We start from the raw sequence: 25775 nt of genomic DNA on the forward strand, positions 1-25775 counted from the left end.
AGAGTAGAGCATGAGAGAGGAGGAAGTAGAAAGAAGAGAGAGAGACGGAATGAAGAGAGATGATGAAAAGAGAAAGACAGAGGGGAGTGAGAGGGAGAGAGTAGGGAGAACTACTGAGACGGGAAAAGAGAGAGAGAGAAGGGAGAGAGAGAAAAAAGCGTGTGAGAGTGTGAGAGAAAGGTGGAAAGAACAGAAAGAAGGGGGAGAGAGTGGGACAAGGGACAAGAAACACAGAAAGATAACAGAAAAACAGTAGGGAGAGAGAGAAGGTGAGAGAGAGAGCGAGAGAGCAGGGAGAAAGAGTGAGAGAGAAGGGGGAGTGATAGAGTGAGAGAGAGTAGAGAGGCAGAGCAAGGGACAGAGAGAAAGACAGGAGGGGAGAGTGAACAGAGAGCTTGAGAAGGGAGGGAGAGAGAGAGAGAGAGAAATAAGAAGAGGGACCATGGGGGATGGTGATAGAGCAAGAACCTGCTCTAGAGAGAGAGAGAGAGAGAGAGAGAGAGAGAGAGAGAGAGAGAGAGAGAGAGAGAGAGAGAACGCATAGGGGGATAGAGAGAGAGAGGGAGAGGGAGAGAGAGAGAGAGAGAGAAAAGGAGGGGGAAGGGAGTCGCAGCAGCAGTAGAGTAGGCATCCACGCCATACACAGACAGTGAATGAAGAGCAGTGTGGCAGACATCTCTACAGAGGGGGCTTCCATCAGACGAGGAAACACCCCCTTACACACACGCGCGCAGACACAGTGAGGCAGTGAAAGGTAAGAGATCTGGGGGCTTTATTTCGGCTCTTGTGTGGCTGGGTGTGTAATCCGCTGTGCAGACAGAGTGAGCAGCAGCAGGGCAGGGAGGGGAGAGGAGGAAGGATTGAGCTGGTGTAAAAGGGATGTGATGCTCCAGCGTTGTTGCTTTTTTTCGGTGGGCATGCCTTCTGACGGAGCGCAGCGCAGAGAGCCTGACACACACTCCTCCACCGGCTGCCGAGGTGCAATGGTGAGGCTCGGGGTTCCCATAGCGCTCCTTCCAAACCTGCTTCACCTGCCACCGGGATGCACTTAAAGGAATACTCCAGTGTTTTTCAGCTTAATCTCTATCTGCTGCACCTATAGCACATCATCAGTTACCACAGACAATGATGTTGATAGATTTCCCTGTCCGTTGACTTGAAACATCCATAATTAGAGCTAATGGGCAGGTACTGATGTCCATTGCTTCAATTATAAGTATGTACAGAGTACAGTACAGAGAAATGATCATCTGTGGTAATCAACTGTGTGATACAGATACAACGATAGAGATTAGTTTGAAAAAACATGGACGTATTACTGTAAAGGGCCCATGTCCTGCATTTTAATTTTTTTTTCAACTTATGTCCACTACTGACGTGTATTTTATGTAGCAAACATAATCCATTTGTACATGGCCATTTACAACCTCTCTTTATCCCTTACAATTATACAGGCTGTTATAGGTTAATCGGCTCCATAATGATCGGCTGGCCTGTATTGTTCCTCATTCAAAAAGTAGTCCAGGTTAAAACACTCCTTATAACTTCAGCGTGAACGTGACGAGTTAAAAACATGCTGTAGACTGAATAGGTGGATAAATGTACGTGTTGATATCTGTGACGTCACAAAAACAATGGATTCTAAATGGTCTGTTTTTGCAGCCTAGTTTGCAAAAGAACTTGTTGGACTGGGGTGTGAACTACAGCGACTCTCTGTTTTCCATGATATGGGCCCTTTAAAGGAGCACCTGCCCTTTGCTCTCTGATAAAAATCTGTTTTGAATCAATCTGTTTTCTGATCTTTTCTAAGTGCAGGGAAATTATTGTCTGTGGTAATGGACTGTATGCTACAGGAACAGTACTCCTCAAGCGCAGGCAGATTTATGAAGGAGTGCAGAAAGAGGCTGCATAGCTGCAAAAGTCACTCTGTCAAGCCTTCTCACTTCTTATTCCTTCCACAATTCCCATGCCTTGCTTTTTTTTCCATGCATTCAATATCTATGTTGTCACTTCAGCTTGTGTGTGTGTGTGTGTGTGAGGATGCATGTGCATGCTTTTGCATGTGTGAAGGGTGTGAACTTAGACGGGCAGATGTGCATTCTGTTCAGATGCAGTTTGATCTGTGGTTCAGTGTGGGCCCTGGAGACACTTGATAATTCCAAACCATGCCATGTAAACACTAATCGGATGCAAAGAGATTTAGCTTGGCGATGTTTATTATCCTCCTACCATCATCGTATGTTAACATGTACTTGCACACATGCTCGCAAACAGAGAAAAAGAAATGGAGAAATGAGCAGAGAAAACAAACTGCACTTTCAGTGCTAATGAGCCCAGAGGAGGTTTTGCTGGTGGAGGGGACAGATGGTGGCGGAGTGATGGCAGGGTGACCTTGTGGTCCAGCAGGGCCTGACGCTCAGCTCTGAGCCACCCGTTAGTCACTCAGCCTGGGAAGAAACCAGGAGGAAGCCCCCCGGTACCTGTGGAGAGAGCCGGGACAGCACAAGGTCGTTAATCATAATGTTTATTACTATTGTTATTATTATTGATTCTGTAGCACTTCTAATAAGTTATTTACACAGGAGCCATCTTAAAGGGCCCATGTCATGGAAAACTGAATTTCCCTCACTTTTTTGGAAAGCTTGGGAGTCAAATATGTAAACATTGTTAAGGTTTTAAAACATACTATTCACGATCCTGTCCATATGTTGTATTCAAGACCAGGTGAGTCCAAGTCCAGATCAAGACCAGTTTAAATAAAATAATAATAATAATACAAAATAGAAATAAAACGAAGAAAGACTGAAAGAAAAAAAAAAACTAAAATTTATTTCTAGCTAAGTCCTCAAAGGAAAGTCTGTTCACTTGACAGCCATCTTTGCAACACCACCAGGCAGTTATTTCCAGTCACACAAGACCAGACTCTATCTCTTTAAATGAGGAGAGACCAAAATACATGAAACTGAAGGGCATATAATCGTTTAAAAAACATGTTTGAAATCACTCATAAAATATGACAAAACCCTCCTAAATATTTTATAGCATTTGTCCTCAAATAATGCACAAAAAATGTTTTATCGGGTTGTTCTGGCTCCACCAGAATACTGCTGCTCTAATGCAGCGCTACCTCTGCTGTAATACCAGAGACTGACTAACGTAACATTCAGCCAATCATATCAGACGGCATACGTTGTAAGCCAATCATATCAGAGCTGGGGGAGGGGCTCAAAATCTATAACATACAGAGTAAAACAGTGTTAAACAGAGTAAATATATCCACCTACAATATGGATTTGTGGCAAATTATGGTTAATATAGCTGGATATCTGCATCTTTTTAATTGGTTACTTGTTAACTCTAGCTAACTTTAGTTAACTAAACTAAACTAAGGTTTAAGTGAGGTAAAGAAAAGGGGCTAGGCTAACACGAACATTAGCTAACTAGCTCACAAGCCGACTAGTTTAACCCATAGAGTCTATGGTTTAACCTCACTTTATAGTGAGTGCGAGAGTGTGAACAAACAAGAGGAATAAAAATAACATTATTGAAACCTCTTTGTATTCTTTGTTTTTAGATTTCTTTTGAGTATTTGGATAGAATGATATGTATTTGCCATATTGCTGCTTACAGTAAGTTAACGTCAGTATAAAGGATGATGCTATAGTTGCTTGGCGAGGCGCCAGAATGTAACTGCTGCAGCATTTAAGGTGTAACGGAAAAATTCAAACTTTAGCTTTGTGTGAAAAATTCGTCATAACACAGTTTTGTATCTTTAATTCCTCAGCCTTGTAGATGCAAATTAAGAGGCAGCAGCTCTGTTGAAGGCCAGTCAGATGAGAAGATTTATACCAACTTAAAAAAAAAATACTTCATTATTTCCTTGAGTTCTTGTAAATCTGAGTTTAATAAAATTAATGAGAGGGAGAGAAAGAAGCTGAAGGAGACTGACAGCACTGGGGGAGCAGATCTGGTGGAGGTTAGTGATATAGAAGAAAATGAGGGAGAGTTGAATTAATTTTAACTTAACTGAAAAAATACAATATTTGTCACCATGACCATGGCATTATGTCACCCAGCTTATTAAACATGCCTACAGAGCAAAATCACACTCTTTCTGATTGTATCTAAGAGAGAGGAGACAGCATTGCTTGATTTCAGTACCTGCTTGATCTGGATGGATATAGTGTTTGTTATCCTGGCTCTGTGCTTAATACAAACTATGAAGAGACGGATCCACTGTGTGCCAGTTTGATCAAATAGCCATTTCATGAAATACCTAACACGGCTGATGTGGCTGTTGCTACTCTAAAAGGGCATTATAAACATTTTGGGGCCCCTGGACCCCACTAGAACAGGCTCAGCCCCCCATCCTTGAACCCCTGATGACGCCCCTGAGGACAGATATTTCAATTTTCATATATTTTGGCTTCTTAATAGCCTTGTAATTTAGAGGATCCAGTGACATTCAGTAGAAAAATGTATATAGGACAAAACTTCGATGACTTTAGAGGACAAAAATGCACAACTTCAGAGGTCTAATGAGAACCGTTCAAAGGAAAGACGCTGGGTCACTGTGTCTATAGTGTCTGTAGTGAATTCTCATAGTGATGTTTGTGTCGTGTAGTTTGGTGCAGCAATCAAGGTTAAAACTTCATAGCTTACATATTAACTTTGTTCCTATAAATACAGCAACTCTAGGGCACATGAATGTTGCTGTGCATGCTGCTAGGCTAGCAGCCAGGATTGGTTAACACAGGGATCCATGATGGTTATGTGATACATTTGCGTAATGCATGCTGGGTATTGTAGTGAGAGTACAATGATGAACAAAGCCATGACAAGAATATACAATTCATGAGTTCTCTCAAACGAACAAAGCTGTAGGATATAGTGCTGCGCCACAGAATACTACACAACACAACACATAACATATTAAACTCTATTTTAGGCCAGAACTCCCATTTAAAGAAACTCCACATAATGTACAGTTTCTATGCCACTTTTCCTAGAGCTATATGATCAAGCCAAAACCATTTAAGCACCTTCATTTTTCAGAGTGAACTCTGCAAAACATTGGAAAAAATATTACAATTTAAAGGAAAGATAAAAAGAATGCACTTCTTTTGAGCTGCCCAACTGTATCTATCAAATCTAGATGAAATGGCCTTGTGCATATGAACGTTCAACAAATTGGATTCACTGAAGGCAGCAAACAGAAAGGTTTTCTGGCCTTTTGAGCCATTAGTGAAAATGAATGGCATAAAACCTCTGTATTATGCATGGTTTGATCTGATTGGCAGTGGAGTAAAGATGCTTCAAGATGTGCAGAGATAACAACATATTCACCTGATGGAGGACAGATGTTAATGAACCAAGCTGATGAAATGCTAAAGAATTGAAATCCTCCAGTTGTAACAGTAACACGACAGAGCACGGTGCTCAGCAGCGTAATCTCTTCATCGCACTTTCTAATCAGAGACAGAGTTAGACAGAGGGAGTGAGAGAGAGAGTCTTTGGAGTCTTCAGAGGAAATCAATATGGATTACTGAAAAAGGGATGTCTGTGCGAAGGCTGCATTTGGTCCTGGATGAAAAGAAGCGCTAAACAAGCATAAAGTTAGTGCTACTAATGAAACAGTGTGGTTCTGACGGACAGACAGATAGAGAAACTCATCAGATCTCTGAATATCAAGCCTAATCCTCTGCGTTTTATAGGTTGCATTAAATTTTTCAGAAGCCATGAGATTGCTCTTCCTCTGAAAGTGTAGGCCTACATTTTTTGGATGAAGAATCAGATACCTTCACTTTTACCAAGAATGTAGGCTATGGAGTCAAATATGTGAAAGGAAGCAATGCAAAAATACTGACCTACTCAAACTGTACTGACTAAATTCTTTATACGCAAGCTGGCTATTTAGCTAGTGAGCCATATATCATGCATGTTAATTGTATTTTCCCTCAATGAACAAAGACAGCTAGACAGCTTTTAGATAGTGATTATGAAATAAAGAACCTGGTATAAAGATTTTTTACTTAGTAGTGGCAATAGCAGATGTGGAAAAAACAGACACAAAAAGGTCTACAAATGTAGGTTAGCTACGGGAGCATAGTGATGTTCCCAGAGTTCTATCTGTCCAGGGTTCTATGTTCCCAATGCCCAATGTTCTATGTTCCTAGGTTTCTATGTACTCAATTCCCTTTTTTTCCTCTGGTTTTATGTTCATAATGCCCTGTGTTACTGAGGTTCTATGTTCCTAGGTTTCTATGTACTCAAGGCCCTATGTTCCCAGGGTTTTATGTTCTCAGAGTTCTTTGTTTTATTTACTGAATATAAAACATCAGAATATGTATATTTACCAGAAGTGAAGAAATTACTCTTATTTTCATGTTGGGGAAATATGATTGAGGCAACTTGGAAACGCAAATCTATTTTCCATGAAAATTTCAATGAGGGAACACAGGACCCTGGGAATATATATAGGACCCTGGGAATACTGGGTTGTTAAAAAAATCACAAACAATGTCACACACAGGCAGCTGTGTAGAACATGTTACCAGAACCATATCAGCCCTTCATGCTTTGTCCAAAATTTATCCCCATGAAGGTCATTTTTTACTTTTTCATTATGTTTTTTCTTTGTTTTTCATTATGTTTCCAGTGCCAGGCAAAGCCGTGTCATTACAGACTGCTGGTGTTCACTTGTGTTTTCCTGGAAACAAGCCTTGTCAATATAGCAGCACAATGAGTGCATGATAAAGAGTGCATTAAGGCCATTTGCCTTAAATCGCCTGATGATTGTGCATGATAGTTGCAGTAAAACATAAAAACCCTGGGCCTTTTACAGTTGTTTGAATCATGAAACTCTTAAAAGGAGCTGGGAAGAAAAGCAGTGATGAGGTATTGATTATTGATGCCATGGGGACTTGGAAGACTCTTGGGAGTGTTTTCAGCTGATCACATTTCTCCTGACTTCACACATTGTGTTGTCCACATTCATGCTGACCATGAGAACAGCATCTCGCTTTTAGAAAGCAGTTTTCTTTTTATTTTGCTGAAAGACTTGCTTTATAGACTTGTATTAGTTCTTTCTCATGTAATTTCATTTGATCATTCTTTCTTTTAACAATATTACCCACCTTATTATACAAACCCAATTTCAAAAGTTGCGACAATAGGAATAATGTAAATGAAAACAGACACCAATGATCTGCACGTCCTTTTTGACCTGTATTCAATTAAAAACAGTACAAAGAAGAAAGATCCAATTATGTAACTTTGTTTTTTGTAAATATATGTTTCTTATAAATTTGATCTCTGCAACATGTTCCAAAAAATTCAGGACAGGGACATGTTTACCACTGTGTTACATCATCCTTCCTTCTAACATCATTCAGTAATCATTTGGAAACTCAGGACACCAATTATTGTAGTTGTGAAAGTGAAATTAGATAATTACAGATAAAGATAATTACAGTTTCTCTCATTTGCTAAAATAATTGAAAGTATATTTAAAAAACTGGGGTTGACTTAATCTTCATTATCACTTTTTTAAGCAAAGCAGATGTTTTTTTTTTATTTGCATTGCTTTAACTCATTTTTCACACACTTTTTACCGAACAATGAACTCAGATCTCATAGAAAAACACAAGTTCATTGGATAACTGTGCAAAATCATGTAGTGACAGCTTAGAGAAAATAGTCATAGTCATAAATACCTTCAGCCCCCATGTGAATAACTTAACAGTTAACTCAACAATCTGTCATCATCAGTTGTTTATGTAAACATCAATAAAAGAGGTTTTAGACAGGTGTTTATCAGATGAGAAATAGGTAACAGGTAAGACTGATATCATATAAAACTGATTAACAAAGTGACAGATGTACCTGCTGTTCTACCAGAGACACTATATTTTACGCTTTTTTCCATACTCACTGAAAAAGGTGAGAATAGTGGAAAGCAACATTGTCCCAAATGATGATAAACAGGAGGCCGGTGACAGTATTTGTCAGTAGAAGATGTGTAATAGCTTTATAAAATGTTAGACCTACCCACTGAGGTTTTTAAAAATGTGTATAATGAACGCTACAGTGTGTCGACCTTTTAGGTTTCATCCTTCTTCCACCTTCTGACATGGAAATGCTATGATTGATGACATTGTTACAGTGAGTATACAGTTAGTATATTACACTGAAATATACATCTGGTTCCACATTGTGAAACTTGCAAATTCTAAGTCTGTTTACAGTAAAATATCAGCAGGTAGTACAGCACCTATAAACATCAATAATGATATATATTTTATGTTAATTTGGTTGTTGTTTAGTGAGTGATTGAATGAATTTACTCACCTGATTATCAGTTGTTGTGTTTGATGGAAAGGTTTGCTTTTGTGGCTTGTGCTTAGTGTTTTGTGAAGCTCTGACCATTTTGCAAAGAAAAAGTGATGTTTTGGCCAGAAAGCCTCAGTTGTGTGTTAACTGTTTGGAGCATACGACTTCTTAATGAATAGAAGTGTTCAAGCACCTCAGAAACAGTGTAAATCGTTAATGATGGTTCCAGCTGTCTCTAAAGCAGGTGTAACATGAATTAGAACCATAAGGGTCAGTTTGGGTCTGTTCTTGTGTTTGAATATCCAGTGGAAAAATGTCCATACAGAGGCAGTCAAATGGTTAAGAAATGCCAGTAGAAGCCAGTCACAGAAACACTCTTTTTCTGCTTGTGGCTGGCAGGACTGTCAGATGAGGTGATCCTCTGAGCGGGACTGAAAGGAGAAAGAGGGAGACCTCCTGTGTGTGTTCCTGCCTGTCTTGTGCTCTAATGAGAGAAGCCATGCCTGTCCTGTCAGCCAGCACAGGTAAGAGGCTGAGAGAGGCCACTCTCCTTACTGCTTTGCTTGGATATCACTTATAATGATGCTCATGCTCTATTTCTGAATCAGTGTGCTGAACAGTAGGGGGGTGATGTGCTACTCTGTGTCCCTGCTCTATGTCCAGGCCTACACGAGATGCTAGCCCTGCTAACATCTCAGCTGCACCCGGACGCCAACCACAAAGAGGATCTGGTCTTCCTCCGAGAAGTTTTCAGCGAGAGGAGCCTCAGCTACCTAATGAGAGTGCGTATAGCCTAAGCCTGAATTCAAGTTCCATATAACAAAGACACCCTCTGACTCCTTGCTTGCACTTGGAAATCCCTGCTGTAATCTTAAATCCTTTATTTGATTTGAGGAACCATTGGCCGCACAAGTCATATACTTTCAGCCAGCAGTGTAAAGAGTGCACTACTTACTCTTACTATATTGGTGATTCACTTGAATACAAGCAGAAGTATTGACAAAGAAAACTGCCTATCACTATTTTTTTAATTGAAATAATTTCCATGAGTTAAAGTCAACCTGAATCTAAAATTGAACTTTTTTCTTGACAGTTGATATCTTTTGTCTTATTAACCATGATTTATCATCCCTGTTGAAAAGAACAGCACAGAAAAGAGCAGCATGAATTCTATGCTCATCTAATGTGGTTTATGCTGGTCTAGTGCTGATCTGGTGCTGGATTAGGTGGTCACCCAGCATAGTCTTGCTGTTACCAGCATCCAAAACACACATATGCTGGATTAGGTGGTCACCCAGCATACTCTTGCTGGATGACCAGCATACGAGCATCCAGAACATATGCTGGTTTTGCTGGTGACCACCCATGCTGTTTTTTTTTTCTAGCAGGGATCGTTAAAATGACAAAAGTGGCGTTATGTATTAATTTTGCCCTCTTCTAAAGTGTCTTCCAATTTTTGCTTGCACAGATCCTCTCCCTGATACCATGTGTTACAAGGAAAATATGTTTTTTTTGATTCACATTAACATTTAACATTTGCCTTACAGTAAGAAGGTCCAGCGATCAAGGTTTTACTGTGATTACTAGCTACCCAGTAGCTTACCCTGCTGAAAAAACAGCACTGACCTGTTTAAGGTGGTCTCTGGTTTATGCAGATCTAGTGCTGGCCAGCATACCAGCATCCAAGACACAACATATGCTGATTTTGCTGGTGACCACGCATGCTGGTCTATGCTGTTTTTTCTAGCAGGGTTTACTTAAACAGCTTTTGTTTAAAAAAAAAAGCTGTTGTGCTTTTTTAGAAAGAAAATAAACAGTAAAACAATGGAACAATAAATATAAAACACATTTGCTTACACGTTTTATAGTAAGTATATCACAGGTCAGATAACTGCTGAGGGTAAATAAATGCACATGCTTTACCATTCATGCGGTAAAACGGACGACACAAGGAAAATTGTTTATAATGTTTATAATGTTCTACACAGAATGGACAGTGCATGTGTGGCTGGCGTGTGCGGTCTGTAGCAGACACTCTGACTTTCTAAAAAGCTGCTCCTCATTAATATACCCTAACCAGAGAATTCAATAGAGGAGAACTGCTATCCAATAATGTCTTCTGAGTCCAAAATGAATGGGTTTAATATGGAGCATTTGAGCAAAATCATGTTTAAATAATTTTATATAGAAGAATGCATTCATTTCTGAACACAGACAGCAGCAAATATTTTAACACTACTGTTATATTTTTGAGTACTTTTGAACTCCAGTTATAGGACTTTCTAACGGTGCTTCATGTACATTCATGACGTCAGTGAGTATGAACTACTTTATTCAAACACTGAGCTCCTCAGCTCACCAACCAATCAGCATTCAGTAGCAGTAATGCTGGCGTCCTACTGGCCAAAACTCATTTGCTGTAGAAAAAAACAATATATACAAGTAAGTTTTCTTTGTTTTTTTTTGTGAAATACATCCTCATATTTTACTAAATTGATAGAAGGTCCTGGACAAATGGTTAGAAACTATTTTAATTCTATTCACCCTCATTCACTCGCTCATTCGTGCCCTCTGGCATTTTTGCAATAATGAGGGAAATAGGTAGTGGCCAGGCTCCTCTTAAACCAGCTCTAGCTACTTAGCTAAGATTAGTTAGCCAGCCAGCTAATTGCTTCATCAGGTTGGAAATTGATTCAAAATCTGAGATGTCTCTTCACTATGTATTGGTTAGAATGAAAATAGCCAAATTGAAATGTTTGTTAGAGATACACAAGTTACATTACTATGCTTTTAATTGTACTACATTTTTAAGTACCATTTCAAGGAAAAATGTAATCAAGTACATTATAAGGAGAGTAGTTGTATTTTGTTAATTTCCAAGTCTGCTTTCAACTAATGTGTTATCATTTTATCGCTCTCTATGCTGATTGCTAATTTTTCAGGAAACCATGAACCATTGTAAGTAAAAGCTAATGGTTAATGAATGGTTGTGTAAAGTTAGCAGACTGGTCTTCTAGTTAGCTAGGTGTAGTCATTAGCTAGTCATTAGTTAGTAGCTAGTTAGCTATTTAACATGCAAACCATTAGCTAATTTAACTAAATCTGTCCTGACATCATGTTTGTAAAAGGGGATTAAAGGGGAACTCCACTGATTTTGCAAAATTAATTAATCATTCAACCGTTTAGATGTAAACAAACTCTTTCAGAGTGGTTTGGTGTGAAATGCACCTTTCTAGAGAAATTTACTGAGTCAAAATTGTTCACCGTTGTAGTACTAGGAATCAGACGTCCGTATGTCTACATTACAGATCGGGTGGAGGGAAAATGAATATGAAATAGCATTAGAACTACGGGTTATATATCCACGTCTTGTCCCTGTTTGTGTCTGTCTGGGTCATTGTGATCACTGATCTGTTGCTTTTGTTGTTCACAGATCCATGAGCGTCTCAGACAGTATGAACATCAGAGCCCTACCCCAGTTCTCCACAGCGCCGCCTGTCTTGCAGAGGATGTAAGTGTATTCTCAGACTTTATAAAATGAGCATTTAGCTTACTAGCCACCCATAGTCGACTCCGACTCTTGACTCTTGACATTGGATCATCAATTCTGGACTCAATTCCTTGACTCCAGGTAAGTTTAACCAAGGCAGTATCAGAGCCATTGATAAATGGATATAGCAGAGATATAGCCACCCAAAGCAGCGTACCCAATTTTTTGAGTGGCTACAGATTATACTGATACAATTACATACACAGTGATTACAGCTGAGTAATGTTTGAACACATCTTGCATTTTACCTATTTCACATAAAAAGACTTCCAAAGGGAGTGCAAGCTCAAGCAGGCTACTGGACGAAGGGGAAGCTCAGAGTGATGTACTGAGAAAATAATTACTGCAGTTGTAGTTCTTAAACCATAGTTCTAAACCATTAAGCACTTCATCAGATTTAAAGTAAAGCTTTCATTCTGGAGCAGCTGAACAATAGCTTCACCTTTTCACAAGACACCAGAATGTAAGTGCAGCACCATTTAAGGTGGGACAGAATTTTAAATAAGAAGCTGGCGAATAAGAAGCCCCTTCATCCTCTTTTCCAAAACATTCTGTGAAAAACGTTTATTTTTAATTTTGATTATTGTTCCTTGTACTGTTTTCCGTAGCAGAGTTAGTGTGCAGAGTGGTGCAGTGTAGAGGCAGACATGTCAAAAATTTTGCGCCTTTATCAGCTACTGAGCAGCTGGTAACTGAACAAACTCACGGTGCTCAGACTCATGCCGACTACCAGACGTCTTGACAGAGTTGACGAGTTGAAGTCAAACTCATTGGCCAAGAGATGACTCCCAGACATGTTGGAGTCTAAGGACTCCCCATCTCTAGCTGCCATTTTCATTTACTTGTTTTAAGATGCCCTTGTCCACTCGGCCATGCCATTTCCCCGTGTGGGAATCCCAATGCCATTACTTTATTAGCTCCAGTGAAGTGTCTTGAGGAGCCTTTAGAGCGGGTGACCAATCAACAGAAGTGTCAACTTTAACAGCAGAGCCTGGAAATCTTTTCACACTGATGCATCAAACCTGAAGAAATAGACAAAGCTGTTTATATGCCATAGCAATAAAACACTCAAATATTTCACTCAACTGAACAGACTAATAAAACTATATTACTTTACTTTGCTACCTTGCTAGTTAGCAAGATAAAGACCACATAGCTTGGAACAACAAAAAAGAATGACAATACAATACAGTTTTAAAACAAAGATTCTATCCAGGCAGAGCAATTGACAGAGTTTACATACATTACGTTCTCAGAAAAGCATCACTGAGGCCCAGCCGAGGGCGAGTGCGTTCCCTCCTCCTCTTGTACTGCGAGCGACCACTTTTGTAACGTATTAACAATGGGGAGTCGATTCCTAAGGAATGAATTCTTTGACTCTAACGTGTCTGGGAGTTGCGGTTGACTCTTGGCCAGTGACTATGAGAGTCAAAGGCTGCAAGCAAATTGGGTTTGTATCTCAAAACGACTGTCCTTACTGTTATTTGCAAGTGATCAGATTGGATTTGTGTGTCCAGACATCACCAACCTATCTGCATGGGTTGCTGTGGTAACAACGTAGGCGTCTACTATGTAGCTATGCTAATGATGAGAATTTCATTAGCGGATGCAGGAGAGATTGAGGTGCATCATCTTGCCCTCCAAACTCTTTAAAATTCTCAGGCGTAAGCATGAATCTTTGGCACTTTTCTTGAATCCTAGCATTTCCGTTACTCTGGATCTGACATCATAGCTGTTTGCGAGTGATGCAAAAGACACTTTGAAATCTGATTTGAGCGGCCAGAGTGTCCAGAGAGGCGTCTGTAAAAATCCGATTGGAATCGCATTTCAAAACACTTATAAATGTGGTTTTATGTGGTCCGAATTGTAAAAATCGGATTTCATGTGGTTTTTGTTGTCCAGACTATCAGAAATTATCTGGATATCTTATATAATGTGGATATGCCAAAAATTGGATTTGGGCTGGCAGTCTGAACAAGGCCAAAATGCTTAGGGTTGACTTGTGTTTTTTAATTGTAATTGGCTCAAGGGACATTTTTACCTAAGCACTTGTTAAATTTTAGTACAGCAAGTTTGTTTACCAGCTTTATGACAATCCAACGCTGCTCACCAGTCGCTGATAAAAACATTTTGCACATGTCTGTCTCTATACTGCACTGCTCGGCACTCCAACTCTGTTATGGAAAAAGCAAACTCTTAATTTTCTTCATGATTTGGGCTGCAACAAACAAGAGTTTAAAACAAAAGTACAAGAAACAAAAATTTCAATAGTAAACAATATTTTTCACAGAATGTTGGGGAAATTGCATGTAGCTGAAGTTGGCTTCTTTTTTGCCTGTTTCTTATTTAAATTTGCTGTTCCACCTTAAGTGGTGCTGCAGTTACATTTGTGCGTCAGTACACTGTTTAAGATAACCGCTGCATCATTTAAGGTGGAACAGAAAATTCACATAAGAAACTGGCGAATAAGTCAAATTCGGCCGTGTGGAAAGAGGAACAAGATCACATTCAGCTGATCCGGAATGAAAAGAAATGATTTTCTCAATACATCACTCTTCATTCTTCACCCGTCAAAGCTCGAGCCCCATTCAGCAGCCTCGTCAAGTGAAATATGTAAAATTATGTGAATTCTGATTGTATGATATGTTGAAACATTAATTAGCTGTAAAAATTAATTAGCTGTTTTAAAAGCTGTACTTTTAAAATTAGGAGAGGTTTGGAAGTTTGGTTGAAACATCTGTGTATAAATGTAAAATGTTTGAGTAATAAACTATTTAGCTTATCGCTCTGGACTGAGGGAAGAAGGCTCCATATGTTCTCTTTTGTGTATGTGTCAAAGCATTGTGGCTGTGATTGACAGGTGGCCGAGGAGCTGCAGAATGGGCCACTGGAAGGAGACGAGAAAGAGCTGCTTATGCTTCTGACCACTCCACATGTGAAGGTACACACACACACACACACACACACACACAAACACTCTCATGGGCACGTATCCATTGTTCTCTTTCAAATTTAGTTGTGTGCAATTATTTCAGAGGTGTAGCTCTTTCACCTCACATAGAGATTTTAATGCCAGCAGACAGACATTCCTGTATAATCGCTGTCATTAAAGGGATTAAAGTGATTAAATGTAATTAGATTTAGTTTTATGGTGTGTGGTATGAAGAAATGCCATTTAAAGACATATTTATGAGCTCCTAATAGACCCATTTTCACTGTGCCTAAGGCATCATATCCCTTTTGGTTCCATGCTCTCTCTCTCTCTCTCTCTCTCTCTCTCTCTCTCTGTCTCCCTCCATCTGTTTCTCCATTCTCTCTTTACTGTTTTTTTCAGTCTCTCTCTCTTTTTCTCTTTTCTTTTCTTGCTTGTTTCTTTTCCTTTTTTCTCTTTCTTCCCCTTCCTTTTTTTCTCTTCCCCCCTTTTTCCGCTGCCTCCCCTCTTCTCTTTTCCTCCCTTTTTCTCTATCTGTATCCCCCTCACACACTTCCTTCTCCTTCTCTCTCTCTCTCTCCCTATTTCTCGATCTTTCTCTCCTAGTCTCTTCCCTTTTTTTTCTGTCTTCCTCACTCCCTTTCTCTCCTTTCTTTCTCTCTCTCCACCCTCTCATTTTCTCTTTCTTTCACTTATTCAACCTTCTTTCTTTCTTGTTCTCACCATCTTCTCTCTCTTTTTGTCTCTTCTCTCCTCTCTTTTCTCTCATTGAGCCTTTTTCTTTCTCTCTTTCTTTCCTCCCTTTTCCTTCTCTCCTTATTTCTCTGTCTCTTTTTTCATCTTTTTCCACTACCTTCTTTCTTTCTCATTCTCTCTCCCTCTTCATTTCTTTCTCTCTCCATCTCTTACCTTTCCTCTATTTTTCTCTCACTTACCCTTCTTTCTTTTTGTCTCTCTGTCTCGCCCTCTTTTTCTCTCCCCTCCACTTTGTTTCTCTATTTCTTTCTCACTCTCTCTCTCTCCTTATTTCTCTGTCTCTCTTTATCTGTCTCTTTTCTCTCTGTGTCTCTCCCTCTTTCTCCTTTGTTCTCTCTCTCCATCTGTCTCTTCCCTCTCTCTTTCTCTCTCTGTCACTCTCTCACTTATTTCTCTATCTCTCTTGTCCTTGGCAACAGTCGAGCATGTCAGATTTGATTCTGGGTCTCCATTTTGCGCCCCTCCCCCTGGGTATGTGTACGTCTATGTCTGTGTTCCAGGCTGTGCTAACGGTTCATGACACGGTGGCACAGAAGAACTTTGACCCTGTGCTGCCCCCACTGCCGGACGACCTGGACGATGAGCTAGAGGAGGAGTCAGTCAAGATTGTCCGTCTGGTGAAGAATAAGGAACCGCTGGTGAGTCTTAGAAAGAGTCAGTAGAGCCCAGACCACACCATCACATTACGCTCAGCGGTCAACCACTAAACATCAGTGATGGAAGCAGTACACTCATGTCCAGTGATATGCAATATGGGATGGACACTGTGCATCTTTTGTTTAACAGCTGAACAATTGAATAATACTAATATGATCTTGCATCCTATTACATTAAAGGCATATTAGTTTGTAGCACTGCTGACAGTAGATGTATTAAAGGGGCCATATCATGGAGTGCCAGTGTTCTTTAAAATAGGAGTTTGATGTAGTATGTAAACATTGTTTACTACTCAGTTCCCTGTCCACACAGTTCCACAGCAGTTTAGCCCCACCCATTCTCAGGCAAGGCTGCTTTTTAAATGACTCAGAAAAGAGGGCAGCCAGTCAGAAGAGAGCTCATTTTCATGTATATTGGTCTTAAAGGCAGAGGAACTAAAAAGTATTTATTTCAAAACGATAAAGTTGGAAAATGGTAATTATAACTGCTTTTAGTACATGAACCCACATAAATGTCAGAAGTGGACCTGAACAATGTTATATACAAGAACAATGTAGGATATGAGGACTAAATTGTCACAGTCATATCAAAATCTTACATCATTTGAAAGCTGCTCTTTACATTGTATGACCATTTCATGACAAATGGGCCAAAAGAAATGGTCCAAATCTTGAACTATCTAGGGTAGCAGTGCTGTATCCTCTCTTGGTCTACTACCAAGTAGCACACTGAGATATTAATGTGATGTTATGTGACCTGATTTGAGCTGATTTTACTGTTCAGGGGGCAACCATCCGCAGGGATGAGGTAACCGGGGCAGTGGTGGTTGCTAGGATCATGAGGGGTGGCGCTGCTGACCGCAGTGGTGAGTGACTGCCTGCCTCCTTCACCCTTCAACATTATGATTCCTGTATTTTTTTACTTTAGCCCTACTCCCCCTTTTCCCTACACTAAGACCAGATTGCAAAGGTAGTGACAAACAGCTTGCAGATTCCAGTGAAGAAAAATCCAGAGAGAAATTTGGAGGACATGCAGAAGTATAGAACTTGTCTCTGTCCATTTTTGTTGATTTTTATTTTTCTACATCATTTGAATATGGCAGCTGTTCTTTACATTGTGTGAAAATTTCTTGATAAGACCAATAGAAATGCTCCAAAATGACTTGTAATAAATTCATGTTGCATTAGGTTGCATCAAAAGGTAATAACTTTTTTTCTTTTCCTGTAAAGTTACTATTTTGGAGAAACATTTTTCTTTTGGACAGCAACAGCATGCAGTGAAAATGACTAACTGAAAAATGATGTGATGTAATGTGTAAACTTCTTACATCCATGCTATATATAGCCTTTATGCAATCAAAACAGGATCAGAACAAAATTTGAACGAATAATCTAATGCAAAATACAACTTTCCAAGCGACAGATGGAGTTTAGTGACCACGAGTTTAACAATCCTTCAGATTATGCCCATGCCCTCCGATTTCAGATTACATTGATAATATATGGAGCTCATCAGTAACATGGAAATTCAATTCATCATAAGAGATCATGAAATGAAATGATTTGGTCTTGCCGTTTGTCCTGCTAAATGTATTTCAGCCTGAGTGCAACTTAATAAGAAATCCCATTTAGATTGCGTCTGGCATCCTCTTCACCAGATGGCTGATTGCCCTTTAAACGTTAAAGGTCGTGTCCAGTCTGGGCTCCAGTGTGTGTGCAATGAGCGTGTATTGCAGTAGCTATAGCTGACTGAATGTGCCTACAGGGCTGGTGCATGTGGGGGACGAGCTGAGGGAAGTCAACGGAAACCTAATCATCCATAAGCGACCCGATGAGATCAGCCAAATTTTGGTACGTACTCTTGCGTGCTGCAGCCTGAGACTGTCTTACATCAACTCTAATTTTCTCAGAATAGTTGTACTGAAGCACATGGGCCAGATTTGTATGCATGCTTTTTGATTAAAGGAATAGTTTGGTGAAAAATATAATTTACTGTTTTATACACAAATCGTGTTGCATGCATTTATCTTTGAAAATGGTCAAAAATATGCTGCACAGTTAAAAACAGTAGTAACACCAATTTTTATGTTTGAATTTTATCTGTCTTTTAAAAATGAAAGTATATTTGGGATTACTTAATATCTCAACACAAAAGGCAACTGTCTGATGATTTAGGTTGCAGTTTGCCCAGGGCTAATTTAATATATTTCTCTGTGCTCTTTGAAAGACAACTGTGAAGAGTTTAAAATATTAATTAATTCAGTTTTTTGTATAATGTGTTTTATTGTGGCATTTATTCCTCTGTGGAAAAAAATCAGAGTTTTGATTTTGTTTGCTAATGACTATGGCGGAACAATTTGGGCTGAACAAAATATCTAAATAAGATTTTTCTGTCCAATATTGTTATTGCGATAAAAACTGTGGATTCTATATATTAAGGTCCAGGTGTATTACTGTGGCCAAGAGGAACAGAATATCCACTTTTTCTAGCTTTAAGTGCAAATGCTGAACAAAGTGATTTTGTAGGATCAATAAAGTACATAACATAAAAGGCAAATGTGCACCATATTTAACAATTTCATAGATGGTAGATGTAATATATTTAAGTAACATATGTGAACTGGCAAGAAAAATGCAGTTTTGTTTACTGTCTGTATTGGGGTGAAGAGAAAACAGTGTAAATGGCATATTTTATTGCTGAACTATTCCTTTAAGAGAAAAGATGTAAGCTCTGTTTTTTTTCTGTGGCTGCAGTCTCAATCTCAGGGCTCCATCACTTTGAAAATCATCCCTGCCATCAAGGAGGAGGACAAACTCAAGGAGAGTACGGTGAGTAACATTGTTGTTTACAATCCACAACCACTTTCAACAATTCAAGGTCAAAAGCAGTTGTTGACAAAGGTCACTGGGCACAACAGCAAGTTTAATTAAAATTCCACAGGAGGTGTTGTTGGGTCCTTATAGTATTTACTCAGCATTTCTCACAATACCTGTTGACCTTTGCAGTGTGCTCATATCTATTCTGATTCCTGTGAAAGGTCTATTTGAGGGCCTTATTTGACTACTCTCCATTTGAGGACAAGGCCACGCCCTGTCAGGAGGCAGGACTACCCTTCCAGCAAGGTGACATCCTGCAGGTGGTCAGTCAGGATGACTCCACATGGTGGCAGGCTAAACGTGTCGGGGACAGCAACCTGCGGGCCGGCCTTATCCCTTCCAGACAATTCCAGGAGAGGTTTGCTCTTTCATACTGGAGCTATGGTGATAACAGCCATCTAGGCGTTGATTTTTGACTTTTTAGACTGACAAGGTTTTGTTCAGACATAAGCTGCAGTAGTCACAATATTACACCAAGAAAACAAATGCAATACCAAAAAAGGACATTTAAAATAGGGATACACAATTGGAATCAGCCAAGATCAGAATCAGCCATGATTGGAATCTGTAATCGGCCAATTTATTATTTTTATTTTGGCTGATCTGATCTGAAAAATATTATGCTTTTCTGGGTTTTCCCCTTTCCTTTAGTGTGTTATATAACTTTTTGTGCATGTGAATGGTCTGCAAAGTGACAAAGCTCAAAGTACATCCCAGAAGGAGTAACCCTCAGAAACCACTTTTCTCAGAAACGCCTCATTGGAATTCCAGCCCTTTTCCTTTGGTACAAGATGATGCAATCTTGTAATACAATCCTTATTTCCCACCTACCGCCAAGCTTGACCCACCCTCACACGACACACAGCAACTAGTAGAGGCTGGGAAGAGTTTGTTCCTGACTTTCAGGCTCGAACTCTGGCTCAAACTGATACGGCAGAACATACACCATTGTAAGAATAGCCACAGCAGTGTTTACAGCTGCTCAGGAAAGAAGGTCTGTCTGCAGACTGCAAGACAGGGGCGGAACTAGTAGTAGGATACAACTACCACATTCAACCGCTCTGGCGGCTGATGAATCAGAGCAGAGTGGGTGAGCTGAACAGTCAGAGTGCACTGAGCTTTGTTTTTGGAACATTAAAGTATGTAAATCTATTTAGTAGACCCCAAAATAAAATTATGAACATTAAAAATGAGCATGATAGATGCCCTTTAAAGAAACGGAAAAAAAATACAATTTTCCCCAAGTAAGTGTCCAACGTTTCCTTTTTTAGTGATGGACAAAGTAACTGCAGACAAAGTTCAGGCTTCAAGATGGCTGCTATATGTTTTAGCCATCACTCTTAAAAAAAGATTGATCAAGGTTCATCAAGGGTTCTTCAGTAAAGTAATTAGGATTTACATGCCTTAATGGTTCTTAGCATGGTTTTATAGAGCACCAGTAGGAGTTGTTCTGTTATTGTCACAATGTCAAGCTTGTAATAATAGAAGAACATTTTTTGGTGCTGTATAGAACCATTTTCAAAAGGTTATATATAAAGCCATATACAGCACATTCTCCATCAATCTGAAGAACTATTTCACTATGCAACAAACCCTTTAAACTTGCAAGTGGTGTGTTTAAGGTTCTATATAGAAACACTGTCTTTACTAAACAACCCTAGAAGAACCATCATTTTTAAGAGTGAGAATGAACTTTTACTCTACATCATAGAATGTTAGAAGCCACATAATCAAGTCTATTTTGAGATTACTTCGCAGCTCAACTTAGGTATGCAGTTTGTGTGATATAAGCTTACAATACTTGTCAGCTACTGATTAGCTTACCAAGTACTGATGAGATGTCTGCCTGACTCTTAGCTCCAGCACAAAACTAAAGAAACAAAATTCTGACACAAAATGGGAAAATTATATATTTTTTCTCACTTTAATACAAATGTAACACCAAGAAAACAAATGTAGCAAAAATGTACATCAAGACAGCAAATACTGACATGTAGGTCTTTGTGTTTTCCTCTGAATTCTTTGTGCAGGCGGCTGGCACATAGGATGAAAATGGGCACCTATCAGAGTCCTAAGTCACCAAGAGCACCACCCTGTAAGTGAGACCAACATGCCAACAGACTGACGACATTACAGTCAGTCTATCTACCCACTCATGAGCCTTCGGTCCACACAGCAGCAGTGACAGCTCCGTGTAAATCTTTTTCACTTCCTCTAATCTGACAGCAGCATGCTCAGGCCAGTCCAGAGTGCAAACAGGGCTTTAGGAATATGGCAGATTTCCTGCTGCTGCCAAAACGAGACGGAAGCCAAAACATTCTTAGATTAATCCCCTTCTGTCCAGGCCCCCAACCATATTCACCCCCTCCTTTTCTAAGCGTCTGTTATTTGACCCAGACTACGCATGCCATTTTTCCCATGGGTGTGTGTGTGTGTGTGTGTTTCATTTAAAAAAATGGACGCACAAACACAACAAAGGCAGATGTATATATGTATATTCATCGGTTAATCTCGTTATGGTCACTTTACCCCACAGTGGCAATAATGCTTCCAGTCTTGTCCAGCTGCAAATGCTTAAGTTGTGCTGTTTGTTTTTCCACTCTGCTTGCCACAGACGATCAAGCTTGTGATAAAGGTATGTGAGATATGGGATAAATAAAAAAATTAAAAAAACACAGAAGGTCCTTATATTTACAATATAATGCTAAAAAAGGCCTAGACACTCATGTTGTCATGAATCGTGTTTCTGTTTATATTTATGGCTGCAACAGAGCAGTCTGCAATATTCAAACCTTATTCAACCCTGAATGTTACTATGCTACTGGTTAATCTGATGTATCAGGCCCACTGGTTGGCTGTATAAAAGCCTGAAAGTTACTGATAAAACTATAAGTAATGTATTTTCTTCTATGTGTAAAAAGGGCCTTAAAGGCACAGTAACAGCCTGTCTTAATACTAAAATGATAAAAACTGAATTACTGGAACATAGAAATATGCACACAAATGTTATATGGAAAAAATACAAGAAAAATACAGGATATGGTGCCTTGAAGTTATTGCAGCCCAAAAAAGAAAACATGCACATCTGTATTAAAAACATTTTTGAAATGCTCAGGTGCCCCCAAACTTTTGACAGGTAGTGTATCTTTAGTAAATGTGTGTTGTCCGTGCCGTCTCTGAGCCTCAGCCCCCTCTCTCGCTGCCTGCCTCTATTCCTTTGTTTGTTCCACCTCCTCACTGATTCTCCCTTTCCTGCTCTCCCCTCCTCTCTCCTTTCCCTGTAGAGGATTGTGACTGTGAGGGCAGTAGCAGTGGACAGCACGTAGGTGAGGCAAAGCACCTCAACACACACAAACACATGCGCACACACACACGCTGGATGTGGCTTTGGCATATGGTGCTGCTGGGTGGCGTGAGAGTGAAGCTCTATTATCATATGTGTCGTTTACCTCATTCACATGGCGTCTGTTTTGCATAATACATCACACATATAGGCTGGTAACAGGGTTGTAACAGGGTAACAAGACAGTCAACAGCTGGGGGAAAGTTATGAAAGACATGCGGAAATGATACTTCTCCCTAGCTGCTGACTGACTAATTACCTCATCTTCTGTGTTTGAAATACTCCCGCATTCCTAAGATTAATCTCTATCTGACGCATCTGTGCAGTACAGTACAGTAGATTACCACACAATAATTTAATCATATTTTCCTGTACTCAATAAAATAACAGAAAATCAATTGACTTATTATAGGAGCCACTTGGCAGTTGATGGATTTCTTGACTATATAACACAAATTCAAAACTACAGCCATTACAGTCTAACGATGCAGTTTGTACTATGGGGCAGGTAGGAGAGAATGTCTTACCAAAGCTTACCAAAGCTCTTTATGCCAGGACTCTTTACTGTAAAGTGCTGCCGTTATTTTCTAGTTCTAATAACTGACTGAAACGCATTTAAGCTACAGCTCATACTGACAGTTAATAATGTATCTACAACTTTGGAGGCCCAGAGTTACGTTTCTTTTTCTTACAAAATTAGTCCCACTCATTGTAAATCACCAGAGCAATGATTACCTACCCTGTTCCTGGAGTCTTTGGCTCCAACCCTAATCGATGTCACCTGATCCATCTAATTATTGTCTTCAAGAATCTGTAATTAGCTGAATGAGGTGTGTTGGAGGGTTAGTAACCACTGCACTAGACTAAACCACTATTTGTTGCTAATTATGTCAGTGGTTAATCAGATACATTAGACATTCAGTTCAGCTCCTGACAAGCTGGAGAGGTTGATGGCTATGTGTACCTAGATCCCATAGAGAAAAAAATCCTACTTGGATAATTTTCTGTGGGCATTTCAAGAATTTAACTCCTCTATTTTATCACTAATGTTTTTTTTTTTATTTAACAATAAAATAAGAGTATTACTGCAACTATTGTAGAATTTATCTTACTTGATTGTTGAAATCATTTCATTTTTCTTCTAAATAAAGAGATTAAATTATTGAAACGCGTTCATCAGAAAATTATCTAATTTTTTTTCTTTAAAACAAACAACGATTATACTACACTAAAATTACAGAAATCATTATTTTTTTTTTGCTTCACAGAAATAATTACAATTATAAATAATTGTAGGGGTTTCCCCACTAATAAAATGTATTCCACTAACAAAATTCAGCTGGTCAGAGGCTTTTTATTATGATTGCGTATCAAGTGAACAGGTTTTCTGTGCTTTCGAAAATACAGAAAAAAACAACAAAGTTATTGCCCCTGGTAATCGACTACCTACGGCAGATGCGGCAGATAGAGATTAGGTTGAAAATGCTGGAGTGTGTTTTAAGCGAAATTGCTGTATGAATTATGTGACTATTCCTTGCTCTGTGAGGCTTAACTGTGCTGTGTCTCATGGTACCTTCAATGCAAAACATCCTTCCAGCCTGGCCTGTAGTTCTTCCAGAACTACAGTGTGACTGTGTGACTCTGGATGCCTTGCTGTCTGCCTTTGGTGTTGCCTCTCAGTGTCAGTGTGCGTGCCGTGAGTGGAGGAAGTTTGCCTCAGCGTGCTGCTGCACTTTCATGCTTTGGGGAGCTGGCTGCTTTAGCTAGGAGGAGCTTGGCTTATGAACCTGTGACACAGTCTCTGGCATGGCTGCTAGCTTGTGCTGCTGGTCCAAATGAAGCATTGTTGGATGTATGACAGTCTAACACTAGTTGTAGTTTCTCCGAAGTGTAAGGCGGTGGTGCCCTCCTGTGGCCAGGCCTTTTCCTGGGAGTTCTATTCAGGTACCACTCCCCATTTCTTCATGTGTGCAAGCTTGAGTGCCGTTTTTGATGTGTGGACAGTTTTTCAAAAAGGTATATGTAGTAATCTTGATGCTGTATGAGAAAACATTGCCAGCAAGCAAGTACACCTTCAGAGTAGAGGTTAAAATAGACTGGTGGCACTTCCATATTGATTTTTTGTTTTCACATTCCTCTGATTCCCATCCCTCACACTTGTCCTGTTACCAGTATGTTTTTGCGTTTCCCTTAGTAAGCTTATGGTTTTGCAAAGGAATCCAAATGAGTGTCCTTAAAAATACCATCCCATTGTGGATTTCAGCTGGTCTCAGGAGAAGTTTCCGTTTGAGCCGTAAGGACCGACAGAGTTCTCCTGGAGAGTCTCGGCCTGCAGAATCTGGAGAAGCTGAGTTTGTCACCTATGAAGAGGTGACACGGTATCAGCAGAAGCCTTCAGAGAAACCCAGGCTGGTGGTGCTGATCGGTAAGAATAAAGACAGTCTCAATCTTAGCCACACTGCAAAAAATGATATTTTGGAAAGTGAAAACATCTTAAATGTAGTCAGTATAGCTAATGTTTCTCAGTATGAGTTCGTTGTAAGAATATTCTATGGTTCTTTAAGTTATTTATAGACACTTTTACTTGTTTTAAGTGTTTTTAGTGTAACTGTCTTCATATACTGACAGGTAATGTAGCTTTGGCAAGAAATAATGCTTTAAACAAGCAAAAGTATCTACCAGTAGAAAAAATAAGTACAAGTAAAATACAGGATATGGGCCTTTAAAAAAAACTAACTTAATGTTTTGTACATTCATTAGTTATAGTATGTCCATATTTTTTCTATTTAGAATTAGTGTTAAGTGTAATTGGGACACAATTGTGTGTTTATGCCTTCAGATGGAGGCACGGTATTTAATTCTTTCTCTCTCTCTCTCTCTCTCTCTCTCTTTCTTTCCTTCTCTCTCTTTAGGGTCTCTTGGGGCTCGGATCAATGAACTGAAACAAAAAATGATTGCAGAGAACCCTCACCGCTATGGAGTAGCCGTTCCACGTGAGTCCACTTTTACTTCTCAGAAAACCTCTGGCCTTGGCTGGGTCCATTAAAGAGCTGGACAGATGAGAACCATTCTCTGGGCAGAAGGGCAGAGTCTTATCCTCACTGGTATAATTCATGAACTAACCAGGAATGTCTTTCATGTGAACTGCAGTGATAAGAGCTAAACTCCATATGTGAAGGCTCACTGAGGCTCACTGTGGAAATGTATTCTGACAGACACCACCCGACTCAGGAAGAGCCATGAAAAAGAGGGCGTGGAGTACCATTTCATCTCCAAGCAAGGCTTCGAGGCAGACATTCAGAGTAACAAGTGTGTTCTCCTGAGGCATTT

At 39.6% G+C, this 25775-nt stretch overlaps 1 protein-coding gene across 1 annotated transcript in view; it reads left to right on the forward strand.

Annotated features, from left to right (window-relative positions):
- The first annotated feature begins 596 nt into the window (after nucleotides 1–596).
- mpp3b (membrane protein, palmitoylated 3b (MAGUK p55 subfamily member 3)) overlaps nucleotides 597–25775 on the forward strand; it is a 29623-nt gene continuing 4444 nt past the window's right edge. The window contains exons 1-17 of the mRNA XM_036571749.1: nucleotides 597–754; nucleotides 8731–8855; nucleotides 8995–9113; nucleotides 11765–11842; nucleotides 14742–14822; nucleotides 16070–16207; nucleotides 17010–17091; nucleotides 17991–18076; nucleotides 18980–19054; nucleotides 19264–19460; nucleotides 21133–21197; nucleotides 21717–21737; nucleotides 22387–22428; nucleotides 24324–24389; nucleotides 24709–24870; nucleotides 25358–25438; nucleotides 25661–25754. Of these exons, the coding sequence (XP_036427642.1) occupies nucleotides 8819–8855; nucleotides 8995–9113; nucleotides 11765–11842; nucleotides 14742–14822; nucleotides 16070–16207; nucleotides 17010–17091; nucleotides 17991–18076; nucleotides 18980–19054; nucleotides 19264–19460; nucleotides 21133–21197; nucleotides 21717–21737; nucleotides 22387–22428; nucleotides 24324–24389; nucleotides 24709–24870; nucleotides 25358–25438; nucleotides 25661–25754 (1424 nt within the window). The 5' untranslated portion in view covers nucleotides 597–754; nucleotides 8731–8818. The remainder of the gene's footprint in view (nucleotides 755–8730; nucleotides 8856–8994; nucleotides 9114–11764; nucleotides 11843–14741; nucleotides 14823–16069; nucleotides 16208–17009; nucleotides 17092–17990; nucleotides 18077–18979; nucleotides 19055–19263; nucleotides 19461–21132; nucleotides 21198–21716; nucleotides 21738–22386; nucleotides 22429–24323; nucleotides 24390–24708; nucleotides 24871–25357; nucleotides 25439–25660; nucleotides 25755–25775) is intronic.

This window comes from Colossoma macropomum, unplaced genomic scaffold (genome assembly GCF_904425465.1).
Source record: "Colossoma macropomum unplaced genomic scaffold, Colossoma_macropomum, whole genome shotgun sequence".
Classification (NCBI taxonomy): domain Eukaryota; kingdom Metazoa; phylum Chordata; class Actinopteri; order Characiformes; family Serrasalmidae; genus Colossoma; species Colossoma macropomum.